Source organism: Nyctibius grandis, chromosome 27, assembly GCF_013368605.1.
Source record: "Nyctibius grandis isolate bNycGra1 chromosome 27, bNycGra1.pri, whole genome shotgun sequence".
NCBI classification, from domain to species: Eukaryota; Metazoa; Chordata; class Aves; order Nyctibiiformes; family Nyctibiidae; genus Nyctibius; species Nyctibius grandis.
The window spans coordinates 5,305,495-5,327,656 of record NC_090684.1 but is presented as its reverse complement, the minus strand read 5'-3'; the positions used below and the strand labels follow the sequence as shown (position 1 = coordinate 5,327,656).

The 22,162-nt window shown below is 55.7% G+C and overlaps 1 protein-coding gene across 1 annotated transcript; it reads left to right on the top strand.

Annotated features, from left to right (window-relative positions):
* Nucleotides 1-240: 240 nt before the first annotated feature.
* LMOD1 (leiomodin 1) lies at nucleotides 241-21,496 on the top strand. Its single transcript, XM_068419310.1, has 3 exons — nucleotides 241-646; nucleotides 18,582-20,105; nucleotides 20,942-21,496. The coding sequence occupies exons 1-3, from the start codon at nucleotides 386-388 to the stop codon at nucleotides 20,966-20,968; spliced, it is 1,812 nt and encodes a 603-aa protein (XP_068275411.1). The 5' UTR covers nucleotides 241-385; the 3' UTR covers nucleotides 20,969-21,496.
* Nucleotides 21,497-22,162: the final 666 nt, after the last annotated feature.

Sequence of the window (22,162 nt, the reverse complement as noted above, 5' to 3'; positions counted from 1 at the left end):
GTTTTCTCACTAGGTTGGCCCATTGCCTTTAAAAGGCTAAATGCTCCCGGACTAAATTTGGTCATGCAGCTCCGCAATGGTTCCCTGGAATGTCCTCGGGTTTCAGGCTCCTCTGATAGCACCATTCCCCGCCTCCCGCTGGGCTCCATTGGCTTCCCGGCACCCGAATCGCGGCTGGATCCTGTTATTGGCCAACTCTTCGTCCAAGGGGTGTCCCCTCTTTATAACTACTATATCCCGGGCTGCAGCGATTGAAAACTGCTCAGATTTAACACTTCAGCACCTGCTGCCGCTGGGGGAAGCAGTGTCGGAGCTTCGGCTTCGGTTTTTTCTCCTTGCTTGGGTACCACACACAACCGCAACCGTGTCTCGCCAGCGGGCCAAGATGTCCAAAGTGGCCAAATATCGGCGACAAGTTAGTGAAGATCCAGATATAGACAATTTATTGTCTACTCTGTCTCCGGAGGAGATGGAAGAGCTGGAAAAGGAGCTGGACGTGGTGGATTCGGATGGAAGCATCCCTCCGGAGCTCGGTGAGAAAAAACAGACGGAGAATTCCCCGCCTGGCTCGCAGAACTGCGACGCGACGCTCAATCACTGCGAAAAGGAGACGAGGAAACGCCTTCAGAGGGAACACTCGATAGACGTAAGTCAGCATCTCCCCTTTCTTCTGTGAGAAAGGCAGGGGCACACCCGTGACCCCCCGCCGGGCTGTTTTAGGGGACGAGGTGGAAGACACGAACCCCGCGCTGTGCTTTGCTGGGGAGGAATAGCTGTTGTGTAGAGAGCAGAGGAGCGAGGCAGGGAGCACACGGGGAGGGAACGGGGCATTTCGTGAAATCCTGGTGTTTCCAAGCCAAAACCTCTGCTGGTGCCAGGGATTTTCTCTCTGCCTCTGCTCTAACACCCTTTGGCAGGGCTGGGAGCAGCGATGGTGCTCTCAGAAGGCGGCTGGAGGGGCTGCTGCAGGGACAGCGATCCCGTGGGCCGCGTTTCTTTTTCCTCCTGGTTTTTTTTTTCCCTTTGGAGCTCTCCGGACTCTCAGTCCCTTCGGTTCCTCTTGTGCAAAAGCTTAAACAGTCTCTGATTCTTGTGGAATAAAAAAAGTTTGCTGCTTTGTGCAAATCACCCCACGAAGCAGGTTTTACCCAAGCTGTTTATTTCATGTTTATTGCTCAGTTAAAATTCATTCTTTTATTTCAATTTGGGTACATTTATCTCCTTCTTTGCACCGGGGAAATCCTTTTAATAGTTTACTTTGAGCTAGAAAGCTTCGTGCCAGTCCCTCTCGTCTTTTTTTTTGCCTCGCCTTAGTGGGAGCCAGTCCCACTTCTCTGTAACATTTATTAACCTCTGCACTAAGAATATTTGGTATGTGCTTCGTGCGTGGGAGGCTGGGACGCATTTGGTTCCCCTCGTTTTTCACGGCAGGCTGAGCCAGCAAGTGGAAGAAGGAGACTCTGGAGCTATTTATCTGTGCAGTCATGGGCAGATTTCATATCCCAGGCTGGATTCGCGTAGGCGGTGACGGGACAGGGCTGAGGAGTATCAGCAGTACCCTGGATCTTCCAGCTGAGTAATCGAGCCCGTGAGCACTTGGAAACAGCTCTTGCTGGATGTCTACAGAGTTTGCTATAGGAAGGTCCTGTCCTGAGCGGGGCCTGGGAGAAAACAGGGAGAAAAAGATGAAAATTGCAGCTATAGAAGAAATAAATGAAGGGTTTTTTTGGAGACCTGAACAAGGGGTTAAATAGTTCCCCCCACCCCTCTCCAACTTGGGCTTGTGCCACCTGGGAGGTTTCCTCTGGCTGTGAGGACAAGGCACTCACAGCGTTCACCTTCCACATGTGGTGTTTGGTGTGGGCTGGGGGATGGAAGCACCGTGCCCCTCGCGCTGGGTTTGTTTTCCCACTGACGTGTTGTCACACGCTGGGGAAATGCAGGTGCTGCGGGACAGACCTGCCTGGAAAGGGAAATGCTGTTATAGAATTACAGAATCGTTTGGGTTGGAAAGGACCTTTAAGATCATCGAGTCCAACCGTTACCCCAGCACTGCCAAGGCCACCACTAACCCATGTCCCTCAGCACCACATCTACACGGCTTTTAAATCCCTCCAGGGATGGGGACTCCACCACTGCCCTGGGCAGCCTGTGCCAGTGCTTGACAGCCCTTTCCATGAAGAAATTGTCCCTGATCTCCAATCTAAACCTCCCCTGGTGCAACTTGAGGCCATTTCTTCTTGTCCTATTGCTTGTTACCTGGGAGAAGAGACCGACCCCCCCCTCGCTACACCCTCCCTTCAGGCAGTTGTTGAGAGCGAGAAGGTCTCCCCTCAGCCTCCTTTTCTCCAGAATAAACCCCCCCAGGTTCCTCAGCCGCTCCTCATCACACTTGTGCTCCAGACCCTTCACCAGCTCCGTTGCCCTTCTTTGCACTCTATGTTATGTAGGACCAGTTATCCCAGTGATGCCGCAGGGTTTTGCACTGGTTTGTGGGTGATCCCAGCACTGAGAGCTGACACTGAAAAAGCTGAGCAGGGGGGACTCACGTTCGGTATCACTAGTGATGCTGTTTTGGTTTTAAATGTGGGAAGAGGAAGAGTTGTCTGGGAATTGGGATAGGGAAGTGTCCGTGATCAGGGGGAACGGAGGAAATTTGTGGGTTTTGGAAAAAGAGAGCTGGAAAATTGTCTGGTTAAACCCTGTGTTATTTGGGAGATGCCTGAGAGTGTGTGTGTGTCTGTGCGCGGAGGGAGAGGACTTGGGATGGTGGCAAGAGATGGCACGGAGAGGAGAGGCACCCCGGGGAGGGCAGCAACGGAGGTCCTGGGAAGAGTGCTCCTTGTGCTCCCCTTTGAACTTCGGTAGCTCCAGGCCATGGAAGACAAAGCAAGCTGGCTGCTGGTCAGATTTGTCCGTGAAACTGGCCCAGTTAGATTGCGTTGCAGTAACTGGATATGGCAGAACTGACTTTCTTCTTCTATTTCAATCCCTGGAGGCCGAGAAAAAAAATATCCTCCATCCTTTCCTCCTTGGCATTGTTAGGACCTGGGATTAGCACCTAGAAATGGCCAGCTTGCAGCGCTGGCAGATCAGCCCATGATGGTGGTGGAGCAGGGCCTTTGCTCTACCGTGGGGCATGGAGGATGGGGATGAGATGGGATGGGATTGAATGGGATGGGATGAGATGGGATGAGATGAGATGGGATGAGATGGGATGGGATCATCAGACCGCAGAAGCAATCATAGAAACCAGCCCAGGAAGCCAATTTTCTGAGGAAGAACCACCCCAGTTCCCCCCATCCAAGGAAGCCACAGGGCTGTGTTTTGCTGCAGGATGGAGCAAGAACACGGAGCCATCCGGAGCATCCCAGGCGGCTCCCAAGCCCTCACCCCAGCTGCCCAGAGCACTGTGGCCTGTGATGACAAACCCCTTTCTCGTATCAGCGGATTTCAGGTCACAGCAGGCAGCGAAGCACCCGTGCCTGCCAACACAGGCGCTGTGGCTGCACACCCATGGGGACGGCATTCCCCCAGACGAGGGCAGGCATCACCCCCTCCATGTCCATCCCTGCCTCTCTCCCTTGACAGCTCCCGGCGTGGTGCATCACAAACCCACGCAGCGCCCGACGGCCCTGGTTAAACGCGTCGAGCAAAACCTTTGCGGGCGAGAAGCGGATGCGTGAGCGTGGGAGGGAAGCACAGGCGCGAGGGCAGGGGAGGAACGGGAGGTCCTTCCAGTGGGACTGGCCCTCTGAACATCTGGAAGATGTTATCCCACATCTGCGATGCCTCTTTGGGAGGGAGGGACAGGAGGTCAGATTCCTGTCCTTGAACTATGGAGAGTTTATAGGTCTGTAGTTGCCTTGCATGAGGATAGAAAATGTTAGGGAGATCCTAGTCACAGAATCACAGAATCACAGAATCAACCAGGTTGGAAGAGCCCTCTGGGATCATCGAGTCCAACCATTGCCCTGACACCACCATGGCAACTAGACCAGGGCACTAAGTGCCATGTCCAGTCTTTTCTTAAACCCCTCCAGAGATGGTGACTCCACCACCTCCCTGGGCAGCCCCTTCCAATGGCTAATGATCCTTGCTGAGAAGAAATTCTTCCTAATGCCCAACCTGACCCTCCCCTGGTGATCCGCGGTGGCACCTCGGGCTGTATCGTTGTGGCTAAATCTCATTTTGCAAAGCTGGGGGGGGGCCTGGGTCGCAGCCCCCGTGGTGCGACAGCTGCTCCAGCTCCCTGCAGCCCCCCAGCTCCGGCGCCAGGGCAGCACACTGACCCAAGCCGCCCCACTCCTGTCTCCCCATCTATTTTTTCCTCCTCCCTCCTTTGCCCCCTCTTTGTGCAGTTGCTGGTGGGACGTTGTCTGTTAGCTGGGCTGTGCAGAAAACTTGTGCAAAGTGCAAAATAATGTATTTTCAAGGGAAAGGTTCAGTTTCTGCCTGTCTCACAGTTCTTGCAGTCATTGTGCTGTTCTCGGACTGGCTCCAGGCACCCCCATTCCCATCTAAATATTGGCAGGAGTGGGTATGTTTAGAAATATTGTAACTACATAATAACACGTCTTCTTAGTGATGAAAAGGGCAAACTTGGGTAACTAGGAAGCGGTTTATAAACAGCCCAAAATAGATGTGAGCCTTTGCCCTGACTTCTCCGCGCAGGGGAGCCAAATTCACATCTTGGGTGATGCATTAATTAATTAATCTTCATTTTGTATTGCTAGCGCGTAAAAATATACCCCAAGTTATAACAGTGGGGCTTGGGATAGTGCCTCTCTTCGGATGCGCTCAACAAGGCTTTCTTGTAGGTCCATGTGTCAAGGGAGCCGAAGTAAAACTAACATTCATGAGTAGATAAATGAAGAGATGACTTCTAATAGCTCGTGGCTCTTTGTATAGAGGGCAGAGACATAATGAGAGAGAAATCTGGGTTAGAAACATGGTGTAAGGTTGAAGCAGCGGCATTAACCGGCGGGTGATGCACCTGGGAACATTGATTTGGTGGACAAGTGCTCCGTAGCAGTTGCCCCATCCATAGCAGGAGGTTTTATTTTTCAAAGCACACCACAAAATCCACCTGCTGCTGTTCTTGGCTCTCCTTGGATTCCCACCTGGCCTCACCACAGGGTCCAGGTGGCTCCAAAACACGTGGCGGCAGAGGCAGCCCTTCCTTGCACTCTCCCTCTCCAGCACCATCACCTTCCCTGGGAATGGATGGAGCCTCCTTCCCTCAGCTTCACCTGTAAGGAGAGGACACTTGGCTGTCCCAGTCCCATCGGAGTCCCCAGTCCTGCCTCCCAACAGGGACACATTAATTTACACCGCTCCAAGGAGGGATGGCTGGGAAATAGCATGGAAATTGCATGCAGGGGCATTATCCTACTGATGGAGGGGATTCATTCCAGGGCCACAAAACCACTTCTTTTAGCAAGATGCTTGCACACGTGCTGGATGTCTCTTTCCATGTAAGCCCAGGGACCAGCTGCTTTGAGGAGAAGGCTCTGAGTAGAAGACATTGGATGCCAGGACAGATGCGCACAGTGCAGATGGTCTTTGTACTTTTGTCTCCTGAAGGTTGAACACCCTTCCCACAGGAGAAGTTGAGGTGGCTCAGGAAGATGTCTTCCAACATGTTTCCCCTTCCTCTCAGATGTCCCACTCTCCACGCATAGTCCTGTATGGGCAAGTCACCCTCCTGTTCTAGGTCCACGCATTCTTGCCCAGCCTGGTGCTCCTGGTGCCATCCTTGTGTCCCCAAGCACTCTTGGCTGTAGGCTGCATACAGCTGACAGCGAGTGGTGGGACACCGTTCCTCATGGCCGGGTTTTGATGCTGAGGGAACAAGCAGTGACCTTGGCGGGAGGTTACTGAATCCAAATGCAGCATATTTGAAGGATGCTGGTGCCAGAGGGCAGCAGGTCCTGTTGCCATGGATAAGGATTACAAAACTCCTTGGGAAGGTCTTCAAAAAGTCCTGACGTCCTTTCTAATCCACCGGGGTGTGTGCGTGTAGGCTTGGCGCTTGCTGGTGTTTAATCCCGTTACTGGTGGCTGTATGTGGAGGGCAACACCATGAAAAGGGGAGACCCCCACCAATGAGCCCTTCTTCAACACCACAGAAAACCAAGTTTGGGTTTCAATGTCTTATTGATCACCTTTTCATGAAAATATCTGGAGGAGAAACAAGCTCCACTTTTAAATAACTGGGACAAGACTCGAGGGAAATTACAAACAAGGGAAAAGAAGTGGTTGTATCATTCTTTAAGCATCTTACCAGCCTGTGACTAACGCATGTGTATTTAAACTTGGCTGTTCTGTTTATCAGCCGGTTCTGTTGATGTGCCAAGACTGTTCCTGCCCTCTTCCAAGAGTCTTCACCAATTCCCAGCTCTTGCCTTTCTCTTAACCATGTCTTGGGCAGGTCTCCAGCGGTCTGGGTGCCTGCTTTTCCCTCATCAGAGCAAGTTGTTGTTCTGCCCAGCTCCTCTCCAAAAGAGGTGTAAGGGGTGGGTGACACTGGGGCATCCTTTCTGCTGGTGCTTCTCCAGCAGCACCCATGGGTGGGCAAGGGATGAAGGTGTGAGTCTTCCACCAGCACACAGAGTGGGAATGGAGCTGGTGCCTCACTGGTCTTTGTGTTTCTCCCACGGACAACAGCCAGGGGTATCCAAAATAGTCACACATTATGAAAGAAACCACAGGTATTGAGTTGTTCCTGTTTGGTCCTTAAAGAAGGCCACAGATGGTCTCTGCTTTGTGGCCTCTCCAGTCTGCTGCATCCAGGAGAGCCCTTTTATTTATAGAATCATAGAATCACAGACTGGTTTGGGTTGGAAGGGACCTTAAAGCTCGTCTAGTTCCACCCCCCTGCCATGGGCAGGGACACCTTCCACCAGACCAGGTTACTCCAAGCCCCATCCAACCTGGCCTTGAACACTGCCAGGGAGGGGGCAGCCACAGCTTCTCTGGGCAACCTGGGCCAGGGTCTCACCACCCTCACAGCAAAGAATTTCTTCCTCAGATCTCATCTCAATCTCCCCTCTTTCAGTTTAAAACCATTCCCCCTTGTCCTGTCACTCCATGCCCTTGTAAAAAGCCCCTCTCCAGCTTTCCTGTAGTCCCTTCAGGTGCTGGAAGGTGCTAGAAGGTCTCCCCGGAGCCTTCTCTTCTCCAGGCTGACCAGCCCCAGCTCTCTCAGCCTGTCTCCAGAGCAGAGGGGCTCCAGCCCTCTGAGCATCTCCGTGGCCTCCTCTGGACTCGCTCCAACAGCTCCGTGTCCTTCTGATGTTGGGCCCCCAGAGCTGGATGCAGCACTGCAGAAATTCTACGCATTTCTCATCTTTCGTTGCTCAAAAATGAAAAATGCCGTTTGTCTACACTCAGATGTTTCATTCTTCATTTCTGCAAATGTACCAACCCTGTAACAAGGACGAGCATCAGAAGTGAGAGCTGTCAGCTGGCAACAGACGATAAAACAGACCTCTGAGGCAAAAAGAGAAGCAGGAAGGATCCCGTGACGGATCGCTGAAGGATCTGCAGTGTAGACAACAGCTGAAGCGAGTGAGGTGGCAACGCAGCCAGGTTTGAGCTGCATTTCTGCACAAAAGGTGTGAGAAGGACCGTCACAGCCGGATCGGTGTTTCCATAACGCCCTTGGGAGACGGTGGCAGAAACCTTGTTTTCCTCTGACGGGGCGAGTGGCAGCGCAAAGCGTTCCCACCAACTCGTGGGTCGCGCCGAACGCACGCTCTCTGTCTGGGGGATGCGCGGTCCATCTAAGGGCACAAGCAGGACAAAAAAAATACCCAAAAAAAGCAGAATTTCTAGTCAGTCCGAAAAAAACATGAGTGAAAAAGCTGAGTTCTATATTTACCTAAACCGCAGCTGGGATGCAGATAAAGCCATGGCAATGCTGGGAGTGTTTAGCTTATATGGGCCAAGCTGCCACAGACGAGGAGGTTTATTGTCTATTTACATTGAGCTGATAAATAGACGCACAGAGGAGGAGAAGAGCTGGGATCCTGTACGTACGGCTCGCTTTCACAGCGTTATGACATCGTTTGCTTGCTAAAATGGTCTGGGTGACTCAGGTCCCAGCAGGACGCTGGGATTAACCGGCCGTGTCACTCGAGCCCACCCTTTGGCGCGGTGGGAACCGCAGCAGGACGGAGCGAGAGGATCTCACTGCGCAGGGGAGGAGGTATCGGGGCACTTGTTTTGAGGTCATGGAGTGGGTAGCGGCAACAGCGGTGGGCCAGCCACACCGTGAGGTGATGTGGGTCTGCTCAGTCCTTTCCTCTGCCCAGAGCTCACTGCAAACGACTAATCACAGAATCACAGACTGGTTTGGGTTGGAAGGGACCTTAAAGATCATCTAGTTCCAACCTCCCTGCCATGGGCAGGGACACCTTTCCACTAGTCCAGGTTGCTCCAAGCCCCATCCAACCTGGCCTTGAACACTGCCAGGGAGGGGGCAGCCACAGCTTCTCTGGGCAACCTGGGCCAGGGTCTCACCACCGTCACAGCAAAGAATTTCTCCCTCAGATCTCATCTCAATCTCCCCTCTTTCAGTTTAAAACTGTTCCCCCTCGTCCTATCACTCCACGCCCTTGTAAAAAGCCCCTCTCCAGCTTTCCTGTAGCCCCTTCAGGCACTGGAAGGTGCTAGAAGGTCTCCCCGGAGCCTTCTCTTCTCCAGGCTGAACAGCCCCAACTCTCTCAGCCTGTCTCCAGAGCAGAGGGGCTCCAGCCCTCTGAGCATCTCCGTGGCCTCCTCTGGACTCGCTCCAACAGCTCCATGTCCTTCTGCTGTTGGGGGCCCCAGAGCTGGAAGTCCTGCTTCTCAAGCATCCAGCCCCTGTGGCACAGAGGATGAGAGACAGGATGTAAGACTCGTTAGGGCTGATTTGCAGTTCTTCTGTTCCTAAAAATCTGAGGAACACTCTTCGTGGGCTGCCCACCAGGCAGAAATCCAGCCTTGAGGTGGCTGTGGTGTGAATCGCTGATGTTCGCTGCCCTTCACAACCTCTGCCAAAGAGGAGGTGATCAGAGAAAAGGTCTCAGCTTGGGAATATCCAGCTCAGTATCCATCATTTGCAAAGTATCCAGCGGCTTTAAGGGCTTTCTGGAAAATGGCTGCAAGTCACTGCAGAAGGGCTGGAGTTGTTCTATTAAAGGAAACCCAGCTGAAATGTTTGTTATCTGCCTTAGTTCAGCAAGGAAGGCAAAGCAAGGCAAAAGTCAGGACCAGAAGTTGTCCGGTCTCTCGAGAACAGCACTGCATCTCCGGAGGAGGATGTTTTTAAAAACATTGGCCTGGGAAGTGCAAGAAGACAGCGATATTTGGGGTCAGAAAGGGCTGAGCAGAAGGGAAGGGGAATAACTGAGCTCCTCGTTAAAATAACAGAGTAATGGCTGAGGAGGGACAGGGCAAGAAGTTGTTTACATCGCTCTGGGCTTTAGCACATAGAGCAGGGCCTGGGGGGTCATGCTGGCTCTGCATGTGTCCCAGTGCTGGAAGCTGAGGTCCTGTCACCCTCGCTTCATGCCAAAAAAATCCAAACGTGCCAAGAGAGAAACTCTTTGCTGCCTGGGAATGGTCCTACGAGGGAGCCCATAGGGGCCAGAGCTCCACGGGGCATACGGGGAGTATGAGCAGGGCATCTCATGACACTTTATCATGGTAAGGTAGGTAAGGACCAGGAGGGTTGCTCTGGCACTGCTGCGGGTGGAGCAATGCCAGATCCCTTGTGAGTGGGATGGGTCTCATGTAGGTCTGGACTTGGCTATCGTGGGCACACCAGGGCAGCAGAAGCCTCATGGTCCTGCTTCCTCTGATGGTCTCTTCAGTCTGGGTTTAGCAGCTCTCAGGACTCGGCCAAGGGCGCAGCATTTTTTCCAGGAATGTCCTTGGCTCTCAGTTGTCCCTGGGTTACTCAAAATTGGCCAAGGAACGGAGGAAAGGAGCAGCTTGGCCAGCCTGTTGTGATTTAGCTTGGCTCCAGCAACCCTCTCACATGCCTACGGTGTAACATCCAAATGCCCAGGAATGTCAAGTGCAAAACAACCTGGCTTTGCCCACTGGCCACCTCAAGGGACTTCTCCATGCAGTGGGACAGTCTCGGGGGACATTCCTGTCCCCTGAGAACTCTCAAGTAGCTTGTGCCCAGCCTCCTCAGCTCCCTTCACCCATGGCACGCTGAGGGGTGGTGGGATGCTGGTGCCTCACTCAGAGTCTCTGGCTGGGATTTGGGGTAGCTGGGCAGGATGGAGGGGACATCGGGGCTCCTTTAGAGCCCAAGCAACTAGGTTGACATCTCCAGAAGATGATGCAGATGCCCAAGGTTAGAGGTGTGGGTTGGATCTCAGAGTCTCGTGGTGGCTCTGGAGACCTTTGTAGGACTCGGGAGCATGTGTAGGACAGACTGAAACCCCTCAGTCATTGATTCCAGATTGGCTCGTGAGTTATGGATCCGTAATTATGTCTAAACCCCCTACTTGAAATAACCAACCCCAGCTTCCTTCCCTTGCCTGGCTGGTCTGGGAGCCCCCAGCTGACAGTTTTTAGTGAGCTGTCTCTCTGTCTCTCAGAGGTCTCCCCTCATCCCTGGGGCTTCCCCCTTTCCTGGCTCTCCCACCTCCAAAACCTCTCTGTCCCTCATTTGCGTTTGCTGGTGGGTACGTGTTGCCTAAGCAAGAGTAGACAAGGTCGACTTGTTGTAGAAAAAGTCTACAATGTACTGTCCAACCCGATATTCACGTCTTGAAGTAGAAGCATCAGAACTGACTCTAGATAAAGGTCCTCGTTTTCCAGACAAAGTGACAACATCAAAACCTGTTCTCCTGCCACCTTCTCTAACTTCCTCTGTGTAAAATCCATTGATGGGAATGCCCGAGGATTTTAGAGCTTGAGTGACTTTCTGGATCAAAGTAGTCTTTCTAACCCCTGGGGGTCCCGTGAGAAAAACGTGCTTGGACATGACTGGAAAATGTCCTGTTGGCTGTGGGAGAAGTTTATTATCCCAGCAGAGGCTGGGACAAAGGGACAGTCTCTTGGCCTGGACTTTATCCCCCATCGCTACATCTCTGGAGGGATTCTGGTTAGTTCGCAAGGAGCATGGCTCTGTTGGTGGTAAAAGCCATGTACCAGGCAGCCAGCATGCTGAAACATCTTTGCTGGTGGAGTTGCTGGAGAGGAGGGAGGCAGTGAGCAAGGAGAAGACCCGTGGGCTCCAGTGTACATGCAGAAATTACCTCATGTGGCTGAAATAATTGCTGGATTAATTAAGTTCAGCTGGTCCTTCAGCAGACATCTGCATCTTGGTTAGGAGGGCCATGCACTGGTGTAGGGCGGTTTGGTTACAAGCAGTGATGACTCCTTGGTGCTTGCAAGAGCGTAGGCACAAGAGTTGCACCTACAAGTGATGGTGCAGCTCAACTGGCTTAGCTAAATAGGGGCGATTTCCACATGCGGGCAGTTTCTGAAGGCGCCGACGTGTTTTCCCCTTATATTCCTCAAGAACAGACACAGTATTTCTGGAGCCATTTTAACATGAACTGCAGGAGCACGTTTGGCCCTGAGATCTTTTGCTGACAGTCCCGTTTCCTCCTGGGGCACAGCCCTGTGGCCCCAGCAGTGACCCTCATGGAGGAGTCATCCTGGACTCTGCTGGTTTCCCCCTTTCAGCCAAGCCCTCCTTGAACCCAGATGGGGCACAGCTCCCTGGAGCCAACACTCCGCTCTCACGAGACCCCCCCTGCAGTGCTGCATCCAGCTCTGGGGCCCCCAACACGAGAAGGACACGGAGCTGTTGGAGCGAGTCCAGAGGAGGCCACGGAGATGCTCAGAGGGCTGGAGCCCATCTGCTATGGAGACAGGCTGAGAGAGTTGGGGTTGTTCAGCCTGGAGAAGAGAAGGCTCCAGGGAGACCTTCTAGCACCTTCCAGTGCCTGAAGGGGCTACAGGAAAGCTGGAGAGGGACTTTTTACAAGGGCATGGAGTGATAGGACGAAGGGGAACGGTTTTAAACTGAAAGAGGGGAGATTGAGATGAGATCTGAGGAAGAAATTCTTTGCTGTGATGGTGGTGAGACCCTGGCCCAGGTTGCCCAGAGAAGCTGTGGCTGCCCCCTCCCTGGCAGTGTTCAAGGCCAGGTTGGGTGGGGCTTGGAGCAACCTGGTCTGGTGGAAGGTGTCCCTGCCCGTGGCAGGGGGTTGGAACTAGATGATCTTTAAGGTCCCTTCCAAACCAAACCAGTCTGTGATTCTATGAACACGGAGCTGCTGGGCAGCACGTGCCCCCCAAGGTTTCCATCCTTACGTCTTGTTCTGTAGCTGAGCCGAGCACACGGCCGGCACGGTGGGGCATTGTGTTCGGCCTGGTAATCCGGGCCATGAGGGACTCTTCCCAGGACGTACCTCTGAAAATAACTGCAGGCTGGTGAAAGATGGCCCCATCCAAAGGCAAAACATTTCTTCTACAAATGCATTTCCATACGTCCCCTCTGCCAGGGACTGACACAACAGCGTCAGCCAAGCCACAAAATGCCCCTTCCCTCCAGCTTGGGGGCAGGTTTTGCAAGTCCCTGGGTAGCCCATCCTCTCCTCTCCTCTCCTCTCCTCTCCTCTCCTCTCCTCTCCTCTCCTCTCCTCTCCTCTCCTCTCCTCTCCTCTCCTCTCCTCTCCTCTCCTCTCCTCGTGTTCCCCTTTCACTTAGAAACCTGCTTGTGGGCACGGTGGGGTGACCCTTCTCTCTGCCAGCTCTCAACCCCAGCGCTGAGCAAACATCCAGATGGATACCTACCACCCAACCAGCAATTTTCTACCCCAAAACGAGCTGTGGGGCTTTCAGGGCAGGAGGTGAGACCCTCGCTCCACCATCCCATCCCCACCACCCACAGCAGATCTCGGCAGCCCCTCTGCTCCACTCCCACCCATCCCGGCTGCTCCATTGCCAGCCCCATCCCTTGCTCAGCGTCGGGAGCGGTGCTTGCAAACGCTCAGATTCCAGGCAAGAAGTTCCCAGTCTCCTTTGCCTTTTAAGGCAACATCTGAGTGGGTTTGAGGGTTACAAATGCTAACAAGCGATGGCAACGCTCGTTTTAGTCTATTTAGAGGAAACGGGAAGGCATTTCAGTTCATCAAAACACTGGTGATTAATCAGCCAAGTACCAGGCTGTTTTTATTAGGCTTATTTTTAAAGGTCTGACACGCTGTGTAAAAATATTCCCCTAATAATCGTGCTCGCAGCAGAGGGAATGGCACCGGAGGGGGTGCAGCGGCGCTCGTTTCTAGGTACCCAAGGTAAATATGTCAGCACGGCGGAGAGGAGCGAGCAGGCAGGACTCAAGATGGCAATGGAGAGGGTTGGAGGGCTGGCGCTGGCCGCTGCGGGTGGAAACAGCCTGGCTGGTGGCCTGGGCTGCAGGAGAAGGTGTGCTGGTGGCCGCGGGGACAGCCAGGGTTGCCAGACCAGGGGGAAGGATGCATTTCTCTCCGCTCTTCTGCATCATCCTGCCACGCAGCTCCTCTGCTGAGCTCCAACTGGAGCAACGTGCTTTGTTTCCAGGTGAGGGTTCTGCACCGTCACCAGTGAGCCGAGCGTGGGCTGGTGTCACCACCCGGGGCTGGCACCTGCAGTGGAGCTGGGGTGATGGGACACACCGAGAGCCCGGGATGGTGCACAGGCAGGAGGGGATGAAGGTGTGCTTGATCCTGGGCATGCACGTGGCCTCGGGCAGGGCCAAGAGCAGCCTCTGACCTGTGTTTTGAGACATCACCAGTCTCCACCAAGGGATGGAGAGCCTCATGCAGGGCCAAGAGCAGCTTCTGACCTGGCTTTTGAGATGCCACCAGTCTCCACCAAGGGACGGAGAGCCTCATGCAGGCAGTGGCAGATGGGTAGGAGTGTCCCTTGGTTTTAGACACACAGATCTGCTTTCTTGCCTGCAAGTCTTTGCTCCTGATTCCTCCCATCGTGCCACTGCTGATGGAGCCAAGGGGCTGCTGATGGCGCCAAGGGGCTGCTGATGGAGCCAAGGGGTTGCTGATGGAGCCAGGCGCTTGCAGAGGACCTTCCCCCGCAGGGACAGGGGTGCTGTGATCAAGGCAGCTCTGCATGACGTGAAAGAGCTCCAACACCTCTTACCTCTTGCTGCCAGCCAGCCTTGCTGCAATAACTTGCAGCTCTTTGAGGGGATCCTTCCAGCACATCCCAAATTTGCTGGACACACGTGAGCCCGCAAACGCTGCCCGCGGTGGCAGTAACACCCGCGGCCACTCACTGCACGGCTGTTGCCTTCCCTTTTTTCCCTGCCCAGAGGCAAAGCTGGCTCCTTTGCCCCCAGATCATTTTGCCCCAGCTCCTTTTCTACCCCGTTCTCTGGCTCCAGCGCCCTCCTTCCACAGACCTGCCCCACGCGGTGGCACCTGGACACATGGCAACACTTCCATGGGTGGAAGCTTTAATGAGAACAGCGCTAACGATGCGATAATGAGACATTCCCAGCACTTGTCACAGCAGCTTTGCTAAGCAGGGATTTGCTGTGTGTCTTCTTTTGCTGTAGTTTCATCTAGTTTGGAGAAATCCAGTGCCTTCTCTGAGTGTGGGAGGTGTTGCAGGTCCCTCTCTCCAGGGTTTTCCTCCCTTTCTCCAAGATCTGCTCATTCCTGGCCAAAGCCTTTGCTCTGCTTGGCCTTGAATGGCCCTAGGGGTTTAGGGGAGACTCAAGGCAAACGATTAATCATAGAATCACAGACTGGTTTGGGTTGGAAGGGACCTTAAAGCTCATCCAGTTCCACCCCCCCTGCCACAGGCAGGGACACCTTCTACCAGTCCAGGTTGCTCCAAGCCCCATCCAACCTGGCCTTGAACACTGACACGGCTCTTCCTTCACCTAGGTTCTTCAGGATGCCTCTGAGCATCCTTGCACCACCCCAACCTTGGGAACAGGGCACGTCTTGGTGAGAAGGGCCACCGGCTCAGTGCCAGAGGAGGTGGCATCACCTGCTCCCTGCAGCCCCAGGGACAGGGGGGTGCTGGCATTGGGGCACCTTGGGGAGCCCCATCCCTGGTCCTTGGGGTTTGCAGCAGCGAGGGGCTGCGTGGAGGCACAGACGGGGTCTGGCATATGCCCTCCTGTCACCTGTTTAGGTCTGCGCAGGGGAGCCAAGAAATCTCTTAACTAAATAAACAGCTCTCTCGTCCCAGATGGCATCTGTTTATACGCCAGGTACAAACAGTCCCCACGGCTGCCCCGCTCGCAGCCAGGCCAGTTCTTTCCACAAAATAAATGCAGTCCCCGAGGGCCAGCAGTGTCACACGCTGGGAAGGCAGAGCCGTGCTCTGCCCCGGCACGGACACCACGGGGCCCTGGGCTGGGGAAGACATTGCGGCCAGGGCATCGTCTGGAGGAGGAGGCCAGCCCTGGCTGCAGAGCGGGGTGTCTGGGCTCTAATTTGGGGGTTCAAGGCATTGGGTGAAGCCCCGGTGCTGTCCTAGCCCTGAGAGGGTCCACGGAGCTCTAGAGGCATCACAGCTGCATCTCCCAGAGGCACCTTTGAGCAACCTGGTCTGGTGGAAGGTGTCCCTGCCCGTGGCAGGGGGGTTGGAACTAGATTATCTTTAAGATCCCTTTCAACCCAAACCAGTCTGTGATTCGATGATCTTTCTTCCTCCTTTCCCTGAAGTCCCAAAGTCCCCGCAGCAAAGGTGACATTCACTCTGCCAGCCCCTCGCCGTGGTGCTTCCTCCTCCTCCCTCAGCCAGCATTGCTATCAGGTCACCAGCATTGCCGTGGTCAAGCTGAGGATGCCCAGGTTAATCCCACGGCTGTAGATCTGAGCCTGACCTAACCACGGCTCCCAGCTAGCAGGGTCTCAGCACATCACCCTCTGCTCATGTCCAGACAGAAACCCCAGGAGCTGGGGTTGCACGCTGGCACCCAGGAACAGCCAGGCCAGCCGTGAGGGGCAGAAGCTGCGTGCTCCCTGGCCGTGAGCAGGGAGAAGGAGGTTTAAACTGCCCGACCCAGATGCAGACTTTACGGTAGGATCCTCCTCTGTACAGCAAACTTGGTCCCGATATCAGGGGCTCATCTGTCTTCAGCTCATAGAATCACAGACTGGTTTGGGTTGGAAGGGACCTTAAAGACCATCTAGTTCCAACCCCCCTGCCACGGGCAGGGACACCTTCCACCAGACCAGGTTGCTCCAAGCCCCATCCAACCTGGCCTTGAACACTGCCAGGGAGGGGGCAGCCACAGCTTCTCTGGGCAACCTGGGCCAGGCTCTCACCACAGCAAAGAATTTCTTCCTAAGGTCTCATCCCAATCTCCCCTCTTTCAGTTTAAAACCGTTCCCCCTCATCCTGTCACTCCATGCCCTTGTAAAAAGTCCCTCTCCCGCTTTCCTGTAGCCCCTTCAGGCACTGGAAGGTGCTAGAAGCTCTCCCTGGAGCCTTCTCTTCTCCAGGCTGAACAGCCCCAGCTCTCTCAGCCTGTCTCCAGAGCAGAGGGGCTCCAGCCCTCTGAGCATCTCCGTGGCCTCCTCTGGACTCGCTCCAACAGCTCCAGTCCTGTTATCTGTTCATAGCATTGGTTCTGCTCCGTTGGGAGTGGAGTTGGGAGCGGAGTGTCTCATATCTTGTGTGCACAGCGTGCACCGAGCTGTGACCGAAGGCTTCAGTTGCAGACGCAGAACGTGTCGTAACGATGCTGATGGGAGACTCTTCCCAGCCCCATCAGCCACAGGTGAAGGCTGCGACGAGGCATTTGTGGTGTCCTGGAGCTGCTGGTGCTGGCTGTGGTCATCAGCAACGCACAGGACAGGCCGTGCCCAGGGTGAGGTTCAGCTGCTTGATAAAGGTACCACAGATCACACGAAAAGGGAGCTGGACTGACAAGAGGCGAATGATAAAATGGCCCTAAAGGGAAAGAGGAAAATCCTTTGCTGCCAGAGGTAACTTGTAAGAAAATAGCCGTCAAACCTTGGGGTTGCAGGGAGAGGGGAGTCGCTGCCTGAAGGTCAGTGTTGGAGAGCCGAAAGCCAGACTAAGCTCCTCCTGCATACTGAAGTCCCGTGAACACGACAGTGGCACCGTGCTAAGCGTAAAAGCAAAGGCAAAAATTGCTTTTAAAGAGCAAATACACGAGGCAGCAGAGAAAACGGGAGCACTGGGGCTTGCCAGCCCATGAGGGGGCGTCTTGGCTGGGTTGGAGATAAAGAACTCAGGAGGAGCAGGGTGCTGCTGGTGAGGACTTGGCACAGAGAGACGGGGGACCCCAGGGGCAGGGGGTACCAGCTGCAGTGATGCTGCTTTGCCCAACATCCCCTGCATCCTTCCCCCGGCCCACCCCAGTGCAGCTCTCCCCTCCTCTGAGGACGCGGGAAGATGTGCTGGGAAATCATCGTGGGTTACAGAGCAATGAACGCCGTGTCCTCATTGCCTTGGGTTTGTGCAGGGAGCTCAAAAATGCAAACTCCTGCTCAAAGGAGGCCGGTGTCGGAGAGCCCAGGGTTGGGTGTGACTGCTGGATCAGCAGTGTCCCCTCTGCCACCGGCTGTGGACGCTCCCCTGCTTGCACACACATCCAGGCCAGCACGGGTGGCGCGTTGGGCTCTGGACCGGGCAAAGCTGCAGAGCGTCCAGGTAGAAAGCAGGCTGCAGTGTGTGAACACGCGGTGGTAAATCACCTGGGTGGGATGGAGGAGACTCTGGCCCATTTCAGGGCTAAACCATCACAGAACCATAGAATGGTTTTGGTTCTAAAGGACCTTTAAGATCATCAAGTCCAACCGTTACCCCAGCACTGCCCAGGCCACCACTAACCCATGTCCCTCAGCACCACATCTACACGGCTTTTAAATCCCCCCAGGGATGGGGACTCCACCACTGCCCTGGGCAGCCTGTTCCAGCGCTTGACAACCCTTTTGGGGAAGAAATTGTCCCTGATCTCCAATCTAAACCTCCCCTGGCACAACTTGAGGCCGTTTCCTCTCGTCCCATCACTTGTTACCTGGGAGAAGAGACCGACCCCCCCTCGCTACACCCTCCTTTCAGGCAGTTGTAGAGAGCGAGAAGGTCTCCCCTCGGCCTCCTTTTCTCCAGACTAAACCCCCCCAGGTCCCTCAGCTGCTCCTCATCACACTTGTGCTCCAGACCCTTCACCAGCTTCATCACGATGTGGAACAGGTCACTTACCTCCCTGATGGGTCCTGGCCATGGGTCTGTCCCCTGCCACGGCACAGACCAGTGCTCGCTGTCCTCATGCTCCCCCACGGCACCTCCCCGTTGCCTCCTGGGGACCCCTCACGATGCTCTCACCAGGTTTCTATCATACGTGCCTGGTTTAGGGCAGCTCGTCCCTCCTAGGCGTAGCCTAAGACCTTCCTGAGACCGGACTGTCCTACATCCTCCCACGCATCTTCCCCGGCTGCGTTGCTGCCCCGAGGGGCCCCGTGGCTGCTCCCATGGGATGGAGGTGCAGAGTTGGTGAAGATGAGACCGGGGCGGCGAGTCTGGAGGTTGGAGGCATCTGTCTGTGTAACGCCTCGGTGTTTTTCTCTTGTTAGGAAAGCAGATTGAGCGAGAAGAATAAGGGAGCCAAGAATGAAGAAGAAAAGGGAAAGGAAGCTTCTTCCAAAGATCTGGCCCGGAAACGAGATACAAAATTGGGGAAAGACTCTAAGAAGGAAGAAAGTGTTCAGAAAACAGAGCCGAAAGTTAAAGCTGAGGCTGCGACCAAGACCAAAGAGGAGAGGGCTATCAATGACAAAGTCAAGGCCATGGAGAAAAAGCTGATGGGGAAGGACAAGAAGGAGGAAGAGAAGAGCTCACTGTTAAAGAAGGATGTAAGGAAGGATAAAAAGGAGGAAGAAAAGGGCTCAGCATTAAAGAAGGATGCAGGGAAGGATAAAAAGGAAGAAGAAAAGGGCTCAGCAGCAAAGAAGGAGATAGGGAAGGACAAAAAAGAAGAAGAAAAGGGTTCTGCGTTGAAGAAGGGCCCAGGGAAGGACAAAAAGGAGGACGAGAAGAGTTCGGGGTTAAAGAAAGAAGCAGAAAAGGGAGAAGATAAGAAAGAAAAAGAGAAAAAAGAAGAGGAAAAGAGTTCAGCTTTGCAAAAATCAAAGGCAGGCGAGAAGGAGAAATCCCAGCCAGGGGCAGAAAAGGCAGTGGAGGAGAAACAGGAGGCCAAGGCAGCAGGTGAGAGCAGCCCCTCCAAGCCCACCACCGGCAGCTCCCCGGATCAGGCCAAGGATGACGAAGCCTCCAGCATTTTCGACGAGCTCATCGAGAAGGTGAAGAACAACGACGCCGAGGTCACCGAAGTGAACGTGAACAACTCGGACTGCATCAACAACGAGACGCTGGTGCGCTTCACCGAGGCCCTGGAGTTCAACACCGTGGTCAAGCTGTTCGCCTTGGCCAACACGCGTGCCGACGACCACGTGGCCTTCGCCATCGCCATCATGCTGAAGTCCAACAAGGTGCTGACGAGCATCAACCTGGACTCCAACCACATCACGGGCAAGGGCATCCTGGCCATTTTCCGGGCGCTGTTGCAGAACAACACGCTGACGGAGTTGCGTTTCCACAACCAGCGACACATCTGCGGAGGGAAGACGGAGATGGAGATCGCCAAGCTCCTGAAGGAAAACACCACGCTCCTGAAGCTGGGCTACCACTTCGAGTTGGCCGGACCACGCATGACAGTCACCAACCTGCTGAGCCGAAACATGGACAAACAGAGGCAGAAACGCCTCCAGGAGCAGAAACTGGCACAGGAGCGTGGCGAGAAGAAAGACCTCCTGGAGGTACCCAAGCCTGGATCCCTGCCCAAGGGTTCCCCCAAGCCATCCCCGCAGCCATCCCCCAAGGCTTCCCCCAAAAGCTCTCCCAAGAAAGGGGGTGCGCCCGCCGCGCCGCCCCCGCCTCCTCCTCCGCTCGCCCCACCGCTGATCGAGAACCTGAAGAACTCGCTCTCGCCGGCCACGCAGAGGAAGTTGGGAGACCGGGCGCTGCCGGTCCAGGAGAAGAACTCGCGGGACCAGCTCCTGGCAGCCATCCGCTCCAGCAACCTCAAACAGCTCAAGAAGGCAAGTGCGGGGCCGTGGTGGGGTGCACCCACGGGGTTAGTCTGTGGGCGGAGATCTGAGGTCACGTCTGTTGTCACTTGGGTAGTGGAAAGGTGAGGGGTGACCTTCTCCAGTGCAGGGTACGGAGAGGGGCATCCGTGGTCCCAACCCCTGCGCAGAGCACATGGGGTGGGCAGACCCATCCCTTTGCCGGGCACGTGGGGTGGGCAGATCCATCCTTTTGCACCATCCCTTACAGATCAGGTGGGGTCAGCAGATCCATCCCTTGCAGAGCATCAACCAGGAGAAGATCCATCCCTTGGCAGAGCCACTGGGATGGGCAGATCCACCTCATTCCAGCAGTCAGGTTTGGCTCCGGGGTTTGGGACACGAGGAAGAAGCCAGCTTTAACCCATAACCCCAGGAGATGGGAATCCAGGACCTCACCATGCGGAGAAGGAGCGGTGCTGGCTCACAACCACCACCGTGGCCCAGCGTCCGTGCAGGCAGGAGCACGCCAGCAGCGGGTCCCCAAGGGCAGCAGCTCACCGAGCTCTTGGTGTCGCGTTGGCACGGCAGAGCCCACGGCCCTGGGGGTGGGAGGGAGCCTGGGGTGGCCGGAGAGGACCCACCATGATGCCTTGAAACATCTCCGTGGGTTTGTGTCCCTGGCGGGGCTGCCCACGGGCTGGAGCGCGGGGACAACCGGCCTGAGATGTACCCAGAGCACTGAGCACCCCTGGTGGCGATGGAGAGAGGGGCCCAGCTCCACCATGGCGGGTCTGGATGGGGCCCCCGGGCCATTCCAGTGTCCCCTTTCATTGCTCCCCCCGGTAACGGGGTGTCTTCCTCGGCAGGTGGAGGTACCGAAGCTGCTGCAGTAGGGAGCGGGATGGCTTTGCCCCCGCAGCCCGGCGCGGCGGACCCCGGGACACTCGCCTTTCTCCTGACTGTTACCATGACAAGCCCTTGGGACCCTGCAGTGACCGAGACCGAGGAGCAGCGATCCCTCGGGGGCGGCCGGAGGAAGGGCCGGCGCGGGCGGCCCACGCGGCGCGGGCGGGAGACGTCGTATTTATTATTATTTTTAGGGTTGTGAAGCCCCTTCAAGCTCTTTCCCTTTGCCAGCACCGTGCCCCGCTCCGGCCGCCCGCCCGGGGACACCGGGGATTAGAGAGGGGGTCTGCAGAGGTGGCCCTTATGGGGAACCCCTTGCCCAAGGGGCTCGGTACCCCCCATCCCAACTTGCCCACAGGGCCCCTGAGGTGGTCCAGCCTGGGGCAAGCGGAGGGACCCTCCTGGCTTTGCTTTGCAGAGGGGTAGGGGACACCCAGGCCATCGTCACGGGGTCTCTGGGTGGCCGGGAGAGTTACGGGGCACAGGCACAGCGGTGGGGGGTGTTGGCTCGTGGGGTGCAGGCTCGGCGTCGGGAGGGGTTGGGGGGCCAGGGAGAGAGAGAGGGGGGGCAGGAGGTGGGTCGAGGGGGCAGGAGGTGGAGCGGGGGCTGGAGCGGGGGGCTGGGGGCATCGTGTGCGCACCCACGGGGACCCCCCAGAGCTCCCGGGGGAAGGAGAGCAGTGGCTCGAGGTTTTGGGGTGACCCCACCCCTTCTCGCGCCTTCCCCGCGTGAAGCCTCGTGCGCGGTGTGTACGACTGCGGGCACTGCAATAAAGCTCACCCAGCGCTTCCCCCGCCTCGGGCACCCGTCTGCACCCCGGGGTCCCCACGAGAGGTGACACGGGGTGGGGGGGCACAGGGGTTGGTTGGAAATGGGGTCAGACCCCCCGCCCAGGGCAGCACTCCCCGCTCCCGGCACCCCCAGCCCCACCACGGGGCCACCTGAACTGGGCACCCCAGAGCCATGTGGGCACCCCAAACTGGGCATCCTGGAGCCACCCGGACACCCCAGCCTGGGTGTTCCTGGTCACCCACCCAGACCCCCCCTAAATGGGGCACCCTGCTGCTACTGGGCACCCTGGAGCCACGCAGACACCCCAAAACCCCCAGAGTCACCCAGAACTGGGCACCCCGGGGCCACCCCAGGGTCACCGCAAACCCCCCGGGGTCACCCAGAACCG